A 16998-nucleotide genomic window follows, 5' to 3' on the forward strand; every position below is an offset into this window, starting at 1 on the left:
TCAGGACTATTGCCCCATTTACGATTAACCACTTGAGACTTGAATATTCTGGGGGGGACATTTGTCAAAAAGAACAGATTGCGACGCGTTTAGTGCTATTTTTGTCAAAGATATTTGGTGCAGATGGAAACAACTCAAGACTGTTTCACTAAGACTAGTGGTTAATGACCAATTATTAAAAGGAAAAGTAAAAAATTGAAACCAGTAAACAGTGTGTCGAGATGTTTCACTTGGGGGAGCTTGATGAAAACGCAAAGCAACACACATGCAGCAATTAGGCATAATTCAGTGCAGCCTTTAAGCAGCCTTTCCCATCTGATTGAAACTGGAGCGAAAGAAATCCCTGCAGCAATTATATGAGACCACGCTTGTCAACCATACTGTGTATATTTTATTGTTTTATGTTACATTTTATAAGGCACTGCTATTTTGGGTTATATGCTGCTCGTAAGAAGCCTCTATGGAATAATGTGTCCAGAAAGTGTCGAGAAAATAAATATCATATTGCTGTATTTAAAATCCACATGAACAGGTCTGTATCGAACTGAACTGTGAATTTCGCAAACAAACAACCACAATTTATTATCTACTGCCAAAAGTTTCATGTTCTTTGGCAGGTGGTTGCTGTTAATCTCTGTCCTTGAGGGAGGAATGTGTGCGTATGTGATGCAGAGCGAGAGTGTTTTTCTGCGTGTGTGTCTGATCGAAATCTTCAAAGATCCCAGAGGGACGTTTTCACATACAAGATGAGCACGGCATTAAGCAAGTCACAAACCGTCTGTCTGTAACAACCAGGTCTGAAACTATTATTTTCTCCTCTCCTCTCCTCTCTTCTCCAAACAGAGAACAAGGAGTCGGTGGTGCTGTGTAAAGGGGTGAAGGAGGAGAAGGCGGGTGGTGAGCCTGGAGGTCCTCCAGCAGTGCAAGACGTCATCGCTGGTGGCCAACAGCACGGAGCAGGGCTCCACGCTGCGGGATCTGCTCACCACCACGGCAGGGAAGCTGAGGCTGGGCTCTACGGACGCGGGGATCGCCTTCGCACCCGTTTACTCCACTGCTTCCCAGGTACATAATGTACATACACACATGCACGCACACACACGTGTTCATTGTCTGTTGTGGTTTGACAGTGTAGCAGCGTGGATGATAATAATATAATATTAAAGAAAATCTGAGAGAGAAAGGGAGAAAAACAAGAGCAAAAAAAGAGTCAGTAGTCTAATACGATTAAGATAATAATGCTATTATACACTTATCCGCATTTATCAGTCGCTACCACAGTACCTTATCGTCACTGTCCTGCAGAAACCTCGTAAGTTTCAAATTTGTACGTTTTTTCATAAAGTAAAGCCCCGCTTAATCATACAAGACTAGTGAAATTGGCAGATCTACAAGCATGCAACGCCTTGCACAACACAAGGCGTTGTGTGCTTGTAAATCGCCTATTTTCACTATTTTTTCACGAGCAGTTTTGGACATACAAGGTTTCCACCCGACAACGACGATATGCAACAGTTTTGGTAGGAACAGTCCAAAAAGAAGGTGGTGAAGTCTTATTTCCTCTATCTTTCTCTCTCTCTCTCTTCTCTTCCCTCCCTCCGTTCCCCTCAGACTGGTAAAGGCGGGCGGACCATGCCCAACATCCTGGACGACATCATTGCCTCGGTGGTGGAGAACAAGATCCCTGCCAGCCGCCAGAACGCCAACGCCAAGCTGTCCATTAAACATGAGCCCCTCCCCCCCGTCGTCACCACCACCAACAACAACAACAACAGCGGAAGCAACAATAAACCCGCCCCCGCCACCGCCGTCCTCGCCGAAGACGCCAAACCCGACCGGAAGAAAGTGACGCCGGTCGCACCCGCCGCTGCGCCGACGACAACGACTCCCGAAGACTCGACCAACCAGTACCCCGACATCCCCCACTGTTGGCTGTACGAGAAGAGGCTGCTGTGGCTGAAAGACCACCGCAACCGCAACAACTGGAAGCTGTTCCGAGAATGTTGGAGACAGGGACAGGTATGTATGGGAGAAATGCATCACATAATGCTAACCCTTTGTCAGGTTTAGCATAGTTAACTGAAGCTTTAACGAAATAATTAAAACGAGATTTGGAAAAATGTCCTTTGTTTTTAAACTAAAAGTAATACTAGAACTAATCAAAACTAAACCAAAACTAAGCCTTTTCAAAACCTAAAAACTAATAGTAAAACTGCTTAAAAATTATAATTGAAAACAAGTCAAAACGAAATAAAAATTAAAACAAAACATTCAAAACTATAATAACTTTACTTGATTTAATTTGTATGAATTCCATTCATAGAATAAGACTTTATGGTTGGGTTTTACTATTGGTGTTGATGCCAGTTTCTCTCTCTCTCTCTCTCTCTCTCTCTCTCTCTCCCTCCCTCCCTGTATGCAGCCTGTGTTGGTGTCAGGGGTGCACAAGCGTTTGAATCCCAGCCTGTGGAAAGCCGAGTCTTTCAACCAAGAGTTTGCGGACCACCAAGGAGACCTCCTCAACTGCAAGGATCAGCTGGTCTCCAACTCTGGGATCAAGGAGTTCTGGGATGGCTTCGAGGACATCACCAGTGAGTCCATAGACACTGCTGCTCAATGTGCAGTGAATACTTCCCTCCTTCCTTATACACCAGTGGTTCTCATAGTTTTCCGGCTGTGATCCCCCAAAATAATCATTTTAGGACCCCCCACCTTGACAAGCACTTGGAATTGTAGGAGTTGAGGCTTTACCTTTTGTTTGGCAGATAAATATTGTGAAATTAGCTACTATTTTCACAATTTAGTCTCTTTCGTAGTAGTCTCTCGATTACAGACTTCTGCATTGCTGCAAAAAAGTGAAAAGAGCGACCAAACTTTTCCTTGACTATGCTAGCCAGATTGCTTTCGTAGAGACTAAATACTATATTTGACAATTTGACCAATGTTTGATTTGTTGATTACTTTTGTCTTATTTATTTTATTTTAGAGGCATTAAAGATGGTAAATTGTCACTTTATACTTTATGTTGGTTTGTTCACTGTTGAATGAGAGACCCCCCTGGTTTGAGAACCACTGTACTACGCTGTAAAGTCCTCAGGGTTCATTTAACTCACAAGAATGTACTGTGGCATTTATACACTCTTCTGAGTTGAATTGACATTAAGTGTTTTATTGTGTATGGAGCTGATGTTATTTTTACTTCTTTTCAAACTTCCATACTAAAAGCGTTTCTAGTCAATAATGTAATGAACTTTTCCATAAATACCTGTGGTACCTGTAGATGCTTTACAGTATGTCCTTATATATGTAACGTAATCATCTATATTGACTGGTGTTGATACTGATGATGTTATTGATGGTGAATGTAGTTTAAATAGTGATTGTTCCTTTTCTTCTCCAGAGCGGCCCAAGTCTAAGGATGGAGAGCCTATGGTTTACAGGCTGAAAGACTGGCCTTCAGGAGAGGAGTTCATGGCCCTCATGCCCTCTAGGTGTGAACACACGCGCATGCACATTCACACGGACATGCACACATACTAGGGCATTCACCAAATATTCGAATATTTTTTTATTGTTTTCTCTTTAAATAATATATAGTTTATAAAGCTTGGCTAGATAGGAAGTCATAAGAATGAGTTGTCAATGCCCCTGGTGGATGAATTTGTTAATACCAGGGGTTCTCAAACCTTTTTAGGCCGTGACCCCCAAAATAAACATATTTGAACTGGGGACCCCCACCCTGACAAGCATTGTAGGTATTACATTTAATGTGACTCGGTTCCGCAGATAAATATTGTGAAAATAGCCGATCTACATGCTCACAACGCCTCGCAACGCGAGGCGTTGTGAGCATGTAGATCGGCTATTTTCACAATGTCCGCCTCTTGCTTACTTAATATTTGACAGTTTGGCCAGTCCTGTCGAATATTCGACTATTCGAATACTTTCAGGCCGAATAATTCGAATACTAAAGATCACTATTCGTGAATGCCCTAACAGGCGCACACACGCACCACACACACTCACACAAACACACAGTCCGTTCAGTGTCCTGTGCTGAGCTCTCTGCCAGTCCAATAGCTGATGTCCTTCCGTCCACAGGTACGACGACCTGATGAGGAACCTGCCTCTCCCAGAGTACTCTGACCCAGAGGGGAACCTCAACCTGGCCTCCCACCTGCCCTCCTTCTTTGTCAGGCCCGACCTCGGACCAAGACTCTGCTGTGCCTACGGTAAGGCTTTATAAAAAACCCTACCACTGCGCAGTGTTTGGATGCAGTGTTTTGGTCCGTTCACAATATTAGCTTTTTTTTTAGTTTTCTTTGTGATTATTTTTCGAATAATGTATTTTATTCGAATAACGGAGAATCACGACTAAATCCAGTCTGTTTTTTATACTACGTCATACAACCGTGTCACTCAAATAATATGTTTTCTCCCCAAAAATGTGTTCATTTGATCGATTATCGATTATGTTTCTTCATCATTAATTGACTTTCTCATGTCTATTGCTGCAGGTGTAGCAGCGTCTCAGGACCAGGACTTCGGGACGGCCAACCTCCATGTGGAGGTGTCGGACATCGTCTCGGTCCTGGTCTACGTCGGCGTGGCCAAAGGCAACGGCGTTCTCTCCAAGACTGGTAAGACTTCACTGGAGTTACATCCTCAGTGTGCCATCCAAAGAGGATGGGGTGGGGATGAATCTGTGCCTGGGTGTGTGTTCATGTGTGTGTGCGTGCTTGTGTGTGGGCTCGTGCACGTGTTCTTGAGAAGCTTTCGGGGAGTCAGTGGGTGTAGCGGGTAAGTGGGAAGAAGCAGATGGGAGGAAGTAATGGATGGATAGATTGCTGGATGGATGGAGGCGAAAGAAGATTGAGAGAAAGATGTGTGACATCATCTCTTGGCATCTCGAGGTACGCCTGAGTGGCAAAAGGCAATTGGATCTCATCCCAGGCTAGTAAGAACAGACAGCGATGGAAGACAGACAGCAGTGGTAGAGAGAGAGAGAGAGAGAGAGAGAGTGTCGGGTGTCTAATGTTTTCCTCTTGTTTACAAGGAACAGAAGGATTTAGTGGTAACTTATTGGTATAAATGCACAAGATGTACCAATAAAGTAACAATAAAGTACAGCCTTGAATAGTATATATTTGTTAACTAGCTCTGTATTCCGATAGTAATCATTGCTATAATGTTCAGTAACAGGAGTCTCCCTGTCTCTTTGGGTCAGGATAGCAATTTCATCCAATCAAGAGGGAGAACTCAAACAGGATATACAGGACAAACGAGTGAAATTGAAAGTGATAAATTATCTAAATGGTCTCCTGACTGGCTGAAATGTGCAACTCTCTATTATAGCAATGATTACTATAGAGAACGGTGAACAGAGCAGGCGAGGAAAGTGTAACGCAGGCAAGATCCAGAAATGAAGAGGGGTAAAAAGAGAGCAGGGTGATGGAAGAGAGGTGTTTCCACAAGATTGGGGAGAGACCATAGTGGAGATGAGAGCAAGGTTGTCCAAAAGACCAAGGAGAGAGATGTAGGGAAGTAGAGGCAAGCCAGGGGATTGAAAGACTGGGATTCAGGATAGAGAGAGATGGGGAGGTGAAGAGGAGAAAATAAAATGGAAGTCATGTTTTGGAACCAGGCCCCTGATGTTCAGTTCTCCAGCAGCAGATTTCTCTCAGGAGATACAAGGGTTGTTAAGAAAAAAGAAGAAAATATAGTAAATTGGTGACATGAGCTTTTTGGGAAATCATCTACAGCACTTACATAAAGCTAACCCCCGGGCTGGTCGTGGTTGCTCTTTGTACACAGTAAAACCCACTGTGTTCATGTAGTTCAGTGAATACTGAGGATATTATTGTGTATTATCCACCTACAGAACCATTGTACAGTATGTGGGCGAGAAAACTTCACAGACCACATCCAGGCCAAAATAGCCATTTAGAGTGGCTTTCTAGTAAAGTGGCGTGTATTTATATAATACTACAGTATGTCTCGAAAATGAACTTCGCGCCTGTGTGTTTTCAACGTTAATTTACCTTTACTCTTAAACCCTCTCTGTTAACGCACAATAAATGAAGCCTGGTCACTTTTGCTGTTCCATATGGAAATTATACAACTTTGAAAAAGAAAAGGCATACAGTAAGGCTCCTGCTGCATGCTGACATTGTAAATGGAGCGTGCATTGCTAGCGTGCTCAGCTAAACTACTGTGGGTTGAATAGAACGGTTGAACTGTTAGGAACCTGTTGGGGTTTCTGGGTGAGTGCGCGTGCGTGCGTGTGTGCATGCGTGTGCTGCTGTTTGGGCAGAGTATAGAGTATAGTATAGACCAGATGTTGTTTCAGTCCTATGCAGCTTTGTATAGGGCTCTGTTGTTGCTTCAGTCATGGATGTGTACCCCTTTCTAAAACACACACACACACACACACACACACACACACACACACACACACACACACACACACACACACACACACACACACACACACACACACACACACACACACACAGACTTCCATATACTGTATAGTGTGTATGTAAACCTCTCTCACCCTTTCACTCTGTTTTCTTCTTTCCATCTTTATCACCGGTCTTTATCATACCTCCCCTTTCTCTGCTTCCTTCCTTCCCGATGTGATCTGTCTCCCTACATGTCTCTATTTCTCTGCTAACCTCACCCTCTCTTTCCCTCTCTCTCTCTATCCGAAGTTCTCCTCTACTCTCTCATTCCATTTTCCTGTCCCTAGATACCTAACATAAACTAGAACTCTTTCCCTCTCTTTTTTTCTTCCCTCTCCCCCCCCGAAGCCCTCTTTTCTCGTTCACTCCCTCCCTCTCTCTCCCCACTCCCCCCATTATACCACTCCACCCCCACCCCCCCTTCATGCTATAAATAGTATCAGCATTCCGAGGCAGACAGCCAGCCAGCCAGCCACTGCAGAACACACCACGCACGCACGCACGCACGCACGCACGCACGCACGCACGCACGCACGCACGCACGCACGCATGCACGCACGCACGCACACATACACACATACACATACACACATTCTCTCTCTCTCTCTCTCTCTCTCTCTCTCTCTCTCTCTCTCTCTCTCTCTCTCTCTCTCTCCCACCCAGTCCCATGTCATCTTAATGAATAGTTAAAGGACTGTGTTCAAAGTCTGTGTCCTGACTTGTGGTTTAGTGTTGTGCGTGTGTCTGTACTCTGTTGAACTGAAACCATACACAGTTATAATCTACAGCCTTAAAGGAGCATACCAGGCCCTTTTTACATGTGGCTCCCCTGTTACTTTGCGAGGATTTCATTCCTCAAAACCGTTACTAAAATATATCTTTCACCGTTATTGTTTTTGTTGTCACTTAGATCTGACCCCTGTACCATGCACGCATATGAGACTTACTTATGTTCATGTAATAGGGAGAATTGTTTTAAAAACAAAACACGATTGTACTCTCCTGACTTTATGGTTGGGTTTTACTATCGATGTTGATGTCAGTTTCTCTCTCTCTCCCCCCCTCGTCATGCGTGCAGGAGTACTGAAGCGTTTGGAGGAGGAGGATTTGGATGAAGGTGTGAAGAAGCGTCTGAAGGACTCCAGCGAGACACCGGGGGCGCTGTGGAACATCTACCTCAGCCAAGACATGGAGACCATCAGGGAGTTCCTGCACAAGGTCAGCCCTGAGTCCTCTGCTAGCTTGATGTTGCCTTGACTGTGATGTCTCTCCCTCATGCTGTAACTCCTGTAATCTGTTCTTAACTGCGGTACTGTCTTTGGCACCTGAATTTCCCCAGCGGGATCAATAAAGGGTCTTATCTTATCTTGCTACTGTGGTTCTCAAAAACATTTTCATGTCATACATGATATGTATTTGGCCGTGGACAAAAAGTTTGTTCCAGACAATTTGTTAACATTTTTCAAAAATAGCAGACCTACGAGCTTGTGAGACCACCGCTTTGTGAGCTTCTTTTACCTCACCCAGTTGTAAACATAACTAGAGGGATTCCTGTAGGCCGTAGCTATGGTTACCAGTGTATTTATATGATACGTTGTGACTTATTATTTTGTTGCGTGCCGGTGTCGCTTGGCAAAAATAGGCGATCTACAAGCTCACAATGTGTGGCGGAGGCTTAAGAGTGCATGAACAGGCATCCACAGAGCTTGCCTATAGGGAGGCACGCAATGAAATAACAGCACGCTGTCACTGGAACACAACAGAACTCCTGAGTCCGTACAATCTCAGGATTCGGTTGTGTACAAAAAAATGCCTAATGAGCCGTTAAACCTTGGAGCCTGGAGTTAAGCTAAGTGAATTTAGTTCCCTCGTAGACCTGACAGTGGTAATTGTGTTTAGAATAGACCCGACGGGACTGTAGCCTTCCACTCTAGTCATGTTTTATCATTTGACACCAGGCCGTAGTTGAGAACACACATCCTTTGGTTTTGTTTTTCAATTTTGACCGAGCCTATACTTTCAGAGTGGGACACTGACATCTATATGACACGTGTCTCTGACTGTTCCTGTCTCTGTGCGCTTTGTTTTTCTCTTCTCCTCCCCCCGGCCCCATCTCTCTCTCTCCATCTCTTGTCCTTATAAACCTTGAATGTGTGAGTCAGAAAGCAGCCAAAATTACTAGATGACTGCCCTTCCGCTCTGCCCTTACTTAATGGCTCTGTGTGTGTGTGTGTGTGTGTGTGTGTGTGTGTGTGTGTGTGTGTGTGTGTGTGTGTGTGTGTGTGTGTGTGTGTGTGTGTGTGTGTGTGTGTGTGTGTGTGTGTGTGTGTGTGTGTGTGTGTGTGTGTGTGTGTGGGTGCCTGTCCTCTCCCTTCACCCCTATCTTTACTGATTGTCTACTCGCTCTTTGTCTTTGTCAGTCTCTCTCTCACACACACACACACACACACACACACACACACACACACACACACACACACACACACACACACACACACACACTCTGTCTCTGTCTTTGTCCTCGTTCATCCAGAGTTCATCTGCCTCCAGACATGATGTCATTGTTCTCATTCTACAGCAGGGGGGGGGGTGTATGTGTGTGGGGTCACATATCACTAATACAGAATCCACAAATAATTACATTTTAGTTTATTGCCCGTAGCAAAATGAATGTCGGACAGGAAGGAAATGCACAAAGTCAGGATACAGTCTCCCGATGATCTTAGGAAGAGACTGAATTAGACTGAATTAAGGCCCTGGCCTGCACGCTATAATTTTCCATTGTGTTGTGAGCACAGCTTGGTTGGGTGCAGGTATTCTAGGAGCGCCCTGGGAAAGCACCCAAAATCTATTTGTTGAAATGCTACCAGCAGGTCATTACAGTGGTGTCATGCAAGATACAAAGGTAGTTTACTTGTCCAAGGCTGCCCCCTGGTGGATTAGCAGAGAGTGCACTGGTGTTAACCACTCCCTATTTTGTACTTAAGTCTACCATGTGGTCATGCAAAAACAGCCAATCTTCAAGCTCAAATCACTACGAGTTGCATGGCAAGCTTGTAGAGCTGCTATGTTTCAAAGATTTTCGTCTGTAATTAATAAAAAATGACCAAAATGGGGACGCCAGGTTGAAAGTGGTTAAATTATGCAATGTACATATCTTCTGTGCTTGCCGTACAAATGGAAGACATGATGATTTAACGGAACTTTTTATTAAACTAACAAAAAATGTCTCCCTCTGCCAAATCTCTCTCGTAGCTGTGTAAGGAGCAGGGGTTGGACGTGTCATCGGAGCAGGACCCAATCAGGGAGCAGGGCATGTACCTGAGCAGGAAGCAACGCCAGAGGCTGTTGGAGGATCACGGCATTCAGGGCTGGACCGTGGTTCAGTTCCTAGGAGACTCTGTGCTCATACCTGCCGGGGCCATGCACCAGGTACAGTACAGCAGGGGTTTTCAAAGTGGGTGACGGGGCACCCTGGGGGGCCGCGACGGCAGTCCAGGGGTGCCGCGAGATCATTTGATAATATTTTGAATTTATCTGGACACTTGAAAAAATATTTAGTATCATGTAAAACTTAAAGTACAAAGTTATTTTCAGTCAGTTCTAACCAAAATGGCTATTATGTCAACGTTTTCCTCGCAACATAATCACTAAAATATCGTAACTGTCAGGCAGAAACCTCTGTCGCACAAAACTAGTGAAAACAGACGATCTACAAGCACACAATGCCTCGCATCACGAGGCATTGTGTGCTTGTAGATTGGCTGTTTTCACTATTTTAGTACATTTTATAGATGATAAATGCAAAACAAACGGTTTTGGACATACAAGGTTTCCACCCAACAACGACGATATGCTATAAATATAAGTTGCTGGGAGTGAAGATTATAATGTACGGGTGCCTCGGATTAAAACAAATATTTATGGGGTGCCCTGAGAAAAAAAGTTTGGGAACCAGTGCAGTACAGCACCGGACCACCATTTGATGAGATTTAGCCTCTCGGACCAAAACGTACAATATTTTGTTAATGTTAAGATTTTGTCCTCAATTCCATGCTGTATGGATGTTGGTACCATAGGAGCGACAACAGGCAAATGTGGATCAGAATAACAATTCATCTACATTCTAATGTGTGGACCTCTTTCAAATTAAGTAATGCAGATGTTTAACAATAATTTATTTAACTCTTGAGAGCGAAAAACTAGAAAAGGCAATTCTGGGAAATTGCAAGTGTGGTTGGCCGTGACACGAGTCACACTCGCAAATGAATTCCGTCTTACCATTTGAATTCTCTCCCATTCAAGTCAATGGGGGAAAATGAATTCACAAATGAATATTTGCTACTACCACCAAGATGCACCCAATGTATGTCTTTTTGAGGCTGTGTATAATTACGTTTTTTCTTCTTTTTATTTATTTTTTTCCTCTCAGGTCCAGAATCTCCACAGCTGTGTTCAGGTCATCAATGACTTTGTGTCTCCGGAGCATGTGGCCAACTCCTTCCACCTTACCCTGGAACTGAGGTCCACTAAAGAGGAGGTCAACTATGAGGATAAACTACAGGTAATAGAAACACCTACGGTACTGTACTGTTAGCATATCGTCGTTGTCGGGTGGAAACCTCGTATCTCCAAGTTTCAAATGTGTACGTTCTTTCGCAAAGTAAAGCTCTGCTTCATCGCACAAGGCCGTCGCACAAAAGTAGTGAAAACAGCAGATCTGCAAGCACACAACGCCTCGCACCGCGAGGCGTTGTGTGCTTGTAGATCGGCTGTTTTCACTAGTTTAAATCATTTTTAAAATGATAAATGCAAAACGAACGGTTTTGGACATACAAGGTTTTCACCCGGCAACGACGATATGCACTAAGAGTGATTCACCCATACAAACTGGTGAATCGATATAAACGTGCGCCATGAGACTGCACCAGTTGAGTCAGTGTGCATCGGATACAATAATAATTAACGGCTCAATTTGCAATGCATCGTTCGTTGCGTTTCTGCATTTGTAAAATCCATGGTTACATGTTTTTTTCATGTCGTATTTTATCCTATCCAGAGCAGCGTCACTTCGAAACAATTGCATCGTATCCAGTGCTTAATTTGTCAAGGAATAGGTGCCGGATCCTGGGCTGCACGCGCACGTGCATGGGCTGGGCACATACACTGTCGCACGCACGAAAATTTACCTTTTTATTTATCTTTTTGATCTATATTAACGCACCCAGTATAACATTTGCAGCAACAGTTGGCACATGTGGCACATCAGAACAGAACACTGGTGATCAATTCCGATTGATCAATCTGAATAGCTGGCATATTAACAAAATTCTATGACACCATGTATGTATGTATGTATATAGCTTGTCTATTGTGTGTCACTGTCAACTACAGTATGACCACATCAGAAAAATTGCAAGAAAAACAAGAAAATATAAAGTAAAGAAAATGCTGAAGGCAAAAAGATCTCTATTTAGAAGGATGAAAACATATCTAACCAAACAGCGCTATTTTGATTGACAGGGATCCACCGGATCCAATCAAATAGGTGCCGGATCCAATCAGAGAGGTTCCGCCACAAATTAAGCACTGATCGTATCGTATCAAATCGCATCGTGAACAAGGGTGAATCGTATTGCATCGTATCAGCCGGAGCTTCAGAGAATCGTTAATGTATCGTATTGCTGGCAATGTATCGAGATACAAACGAATCTGCCTCAGTGATGGAGATTCACATCCCTTGTACGGACGTCACGGTGAAACGTAATTGAATAAAGCCTGCACCCTTCTGGCTTCCAGGTGTTTGTTTAATGTCCTAAACATGAGTGGTTGTCACCGGCCAATGATGCTGTCTTTTATTATAATACAGCCGTACGTACTTTTGGTGTTTAGCAGACTCACTCTGTACCCTTCACTACCATCAGGCAGGGACACCATGCCTCTGCTCAGGGACACTTTAACACAACCGTTGCACACACACACGCACGCACGCACGCACACACACACACACACACACACACACACACGTATGTTTCCGCTAGGTCTCTCTGACTGGCAAGTAAACACAAGAAGGAGGATAAAAGGCTTCATATGACTCATGTCATTGACCCATAGGACATGACAGGCAGATGTGTTTGTGTTGCCAGGACACACCGTTCCATATTACTCACCCTCATAATAACTAAAAGCTGCTCGCGCTCCCTCTTCTCATGATGTTTTTATTTTCCTCCTTGTTAGAAGTGATTTGTTTGCGCGCGCGTGCGTGCGTGCGTGCGTGCGTGCGTGCGTGCGTGCGTGCGTTCGTGTGTGTGTGTGTGTGCGCGCGCGCGCGCACCTGACCGCCAGTTCAGCTGTCAGCTCTCCCATAGAGAAGACTATGAAAGAATGAGTCAGCCTCCCTTCTCTCTCTTCTCTCTCTCTTTCTCTCTCTGTCTCTCTCTCTCGTTTTCTCTATTTCAGACCCTATGTTGAAGCTCTTAATAAAGCCAGCTCTTATGACTTAAATTAATACGTGGAGGTGTGACCAATGGCCATTTTGCTATTTTGAGTGCAGTAATTTGTGCACTACGCCAAGGCGCTATGCGTAAAAGGACCTGAATTAGTCATGGGTGTGTTTGGGCGTTACTTTAATCAAACCAATGAGAGTATTGGCTGCCATTCCCTCTAAAGATCGGAGGGTTATTATCTGCGCAAGACGCAGTGCTATTTTGGGTGTGTTAAGCAGTGAGACCAAAAGAAAAATAAACATCATATGTAAAGGAGAAATGTCCAAGAGCATGCATGGCCATGATCATATGGTCACAATCCCAATGCTTGCATAAACAAAAACATATTTAATACACATACTGTAAGTATCACCCACATGTTACTGATCATCATAGAGAATACATGACAACCACAATCTAATGATTAATTCAAGTGTGACCGAGTTACACATGAACTCTTCATCACTGAGGATCAAATCATTGTATTTAAATAGACATCTTAGCGTATTTTCATTTTAACAATGGATGCATAAGACAGTCAGCCCGGCCGTCTCCAAGAGGTATTCATAAACTCTTTGGATAAAGCCAAGTATTTTTATAGCCAGCAAGTATTATAACATGTATAGCCTACATAACATACTAGCTGTATATGACAGCAACAGGAAACACGGTTGGGGGGGCACGGTTTCGATTACAGCGGCTCTCCGGGGGCGTTATCCAAAACCCTCAGGTACATTGAAGAATCACGCAGCAGTTACAAGGGACTTTGGAATACATGGGAATCTGGAAACTGCATAATGTCTCAATTGGAAGAAAAAGAAACATGTCAAAACAATATATATACAGTATATTATATGGTGTTGGAGGAATCAGGATATGTATGATATCGTGACTGTCGGGCAGAAACCTTGTTTCTCCACTTTTCAAATTTGTAAATTTTTTCGCAAAGTAAATCAGCGTTTTATCATACAAGGCTGTCACACAATAAATCTGCTGTTTTCACTAGTTTAAATACTTTTTTAAATGACAAATACAAAAGGAACGGTTTTGGACATACCGGTACAAGGTTTCCACCCGACAACGATGATATCCTTAAATTTCACCACATTCTCTGCAGCGTATGCTAACGTCTCTCTCTCTCTCTCTCTCTCTCTCTCTCTCTCCCTCTCTCTCCTGTGTCTCCCCAGGTGAAGAACATCCTGTACCACTGTGTGAAGGAGTCGGTCTCCACCCTGAAGAGGAGTGAGGAGTCAGCCGAGGACGAAGAGGAGGAGGAGGAGGAGGGAGAGGAGAACTCATGACACTCCCTCCTCTGTCTTTCCCTCATCCTCCTCCTCTGGAGGAGTCGTCCCCCCTCCCCTCCCCTCCCCCAGAAGAGGAGTTATAAAGGGTCACTGCCTGGCCAGCTCGTCAGTCAGTGACGGATGAGGTCATCGCTCGAGCATAGCGGGGGGGAGGAGGAGAACGATGGGGAGGGGGGAGTGTTGGCACATTGCCTGACCTTCGCAGCGTCCAGTCCTCCCTCACCCCCCAGGACACCTTGTCACGGGACCACGGGACTCAACGACTTTGTCACCCGCCCTGGGGATGTTTTGTCATGTGACTCGGGACTTAGCCATGTGACCCTCCCCCCCGCTTCAAATGCCAGTCATGTGATTAGAGACTACGTGCATGCACACATCCACGTGTGACCGAGACGGAGGTGGACATGTGGCGTCCTGCCAATGACCTGAGCCTCCGAGAGGCCTCGTCACATGATCCAAGATATACAAACAAGATGAAAAAAAGATGAAAAATAATAATAATAATAGTAATTCAGAGTCACGTGACCGGATGCCACTCAACACCACGTGACCAGCAGGCGATATCAGCGTGTGCCTGGAGTTACGCAGACACACTAACCTTCGTGTTCATCACCATAACCCCAAACCTTCAGTGCCAAGTGGACTATAGAGACTTGAGCCATGAACGGGCCAGTCGTACCGATGGACGGGCCCGGGCGGGCTAAGTGTGCACGTAGCCTGGCTTAGTGCTAGATTAACATTCAATCTCATGTCATTGTTTGGCACTTCTCTTTCATCCGAAAGTAGAGAGAGACAAAGAACACGATGGGAAACACAAAACCACGCACAGGTTTGCCCGCAAGCCTTATCTGAACTCACTACATTTACATGAACGCTGGCTTGCTAAGCGGCAGTGTGTGCATCCAGTACTCTTCACCCATTTTCCTCCACCCGGTGCGGGGGTGGAAGTGGCGTCTGAAACAAGCATTTAGATCAACTTCAGCGGCAGCTCAGCTGTCCTCTGAAAACCAATGCTAATTAAGTTATTTTCACGGCAGGGCGGTATAAAGCTCCCAGCAGGCACGTTGCGGCCCCTGACGTTCCATGCTGGACAACACCGGTTAGGACGTCCGTCCTGGTCTGCTGAACCACCAAGGCTTCCCTCTTGAGATCAAAATGTGAGTGGTGCTGGAGGGGCTGCGGGATGGCCTGGCGGATATACAAAGCCATCCAAATCAGTAGAACTGGATTTAAATCAGTGTCTGTGCCAGTGAATCGTAGAGAGAGAGAGAGAGAGAGAGAAACGTTGGCTATTGAAGATCTTGCTGATCATCACAGAATCACCAGCAGCGAAGCAACATCAGGACAACTGTGATTTTACAATGATTAAAAATCATGAGGAAGAAGAAGAGAGGAAAAAAATTAAAAATAAACATTCGAGGGAAGAAAACTAAATACATTTGGAAAAAAGAAGAAGAAGAAAAAAACACACATAATAAACTGAAAAATCTATTCAGAAATCTGAACCAGATTTTTGAATCTGCAAGCAAACAGCACTGCTGTTCCCTTGTTTGTTTGTTGTTCCTTCCGGTAATCTGTCTGTTTCTGTTTGTCTGTTTTCTTGTGTTTTTTTTTTTGCGCTTTTGTTTGTCTTAATCTTTTCTTTCTCTATTATTTTCATACTGAACATTGTTTTGGTTCATTGTTTCTCCTCTGTGAAGATCTTGTATTTATTTTATAGTTTTATGATGATGCGATGTTCTTGATATAAAAACAAAAAAGCATTCATGTAAATGTGACTTGTACAGGTTCTTTTTTTGCGAAGTGATTTTCAGTTGTAATACGGCTCTACTGTGATGGAGGACACACACATACGCGCACGCACGCGCACACACACACACACACACACACACACACACACACACACACACACACACACACACACACACACACACACACACACACACACACACACACACACACACACCAGCTAATGCCTGTAACTTTGGGAATTGTTGCTGAGCTCCACAGTCCTCATGCCATAATTTTGTTTTTTGAAAAATTAACTGCCAAACTATTGTAAAGACATTGTAAAGTTGTATTATGTAAAGAATAAAAGCTAAAAAATACCTACATTGCTTATACACACTTCAGCATTTTATTAAAAAACTAAAAGTATTCACTGTAAAATTGAGACATTTACAACAAAAAAAGATGTAATTTATTTAAGAAAAATTAATTGTCTTGTTTTTTCTGTTTTGTTTTGTTGAGATTTGCTATGGTGAACTTTTGAAGTTAAATGATGAAAAAAAAGAAAAGAAAAACTCAACTATGATGTGTAAATATATACATATATACATTCACTGAGGTATTTTTTTAAAACATGGCTTGCTTCAATTTCAAATTTTAAAGTGCAAGTGTTACATGCTTTGTACATTGAAGTTCAGAAGGGTTTTACATTTTCCATTAAAATGGATTTATCAAATGATTTCGTTGCTGTCTTTAATGCATACTGTACATGAAAAGAAATGTGATCAATCATGATTCATCAAAGCAATTCATTTTCTCTCCCTCCGCGTCATCAGCGCCCACACCCTAGGTGGGGTCGGCGATAGGGCCTTTCTTTGTGGAGTTTGCATGTTCTCCCCGTGTCTCCTAGGGTTGATACCCTCACAAAAACATGCAGTAATCCTGGTCTCAATAATGCCTCCCCCTGGCCAGCCGGGGCGCTTGATGGAGGGGAAAGGAACTGGTTGGAATAACGTG

The 16998-nt window shown here is 43.9% G+C and overlaps 1 protein-coding gene across 1 annotated transcript; it reads left to right on the top strand.

The window, feature by feature from the left end:
• Positions 1-854: 854 nt before the first annotated feature.
• LOC308303750 (putative JmjC domain-containing histone demethylation protein 2C) lies at positions 855-16676 on the top strand. The gene is made up of 10 exons (XM_080748245.1): positions 855-1065; positions 1612-2019; positions 2423-2591; positions 3401-3491; positions 4102-4232; positions 4518-4640; positions 7543-7682; positions 9720-9896; positions 10897-11028; positions 14137-16676. Exons 2-10 carry the CDS (start codon positions 1633-1635, stop codon positions 14248-14250), a joined length of 1464 nt encoding a protein of 487 aa, XP_080604371.1. The 5' UTR covers positions 855-1065; positions 1612-1632; the 3' UTR covers positions 14251-16676.
• The last annotated feature ends 322 nt before the right edge of the window (positions 16677-16998 follow it).

Source organism: Nannobrachium achirus, assembly GCF_963921795.1.
Source record: "Nannobrachium achirus genome assembly, chromosome: 18".
NCBI lineage: Eukaryota > Metazoa > Chordata > Actinopteri > Myctophiformes > Myctophidae > Nannobrachium > Nannobrachium achirus.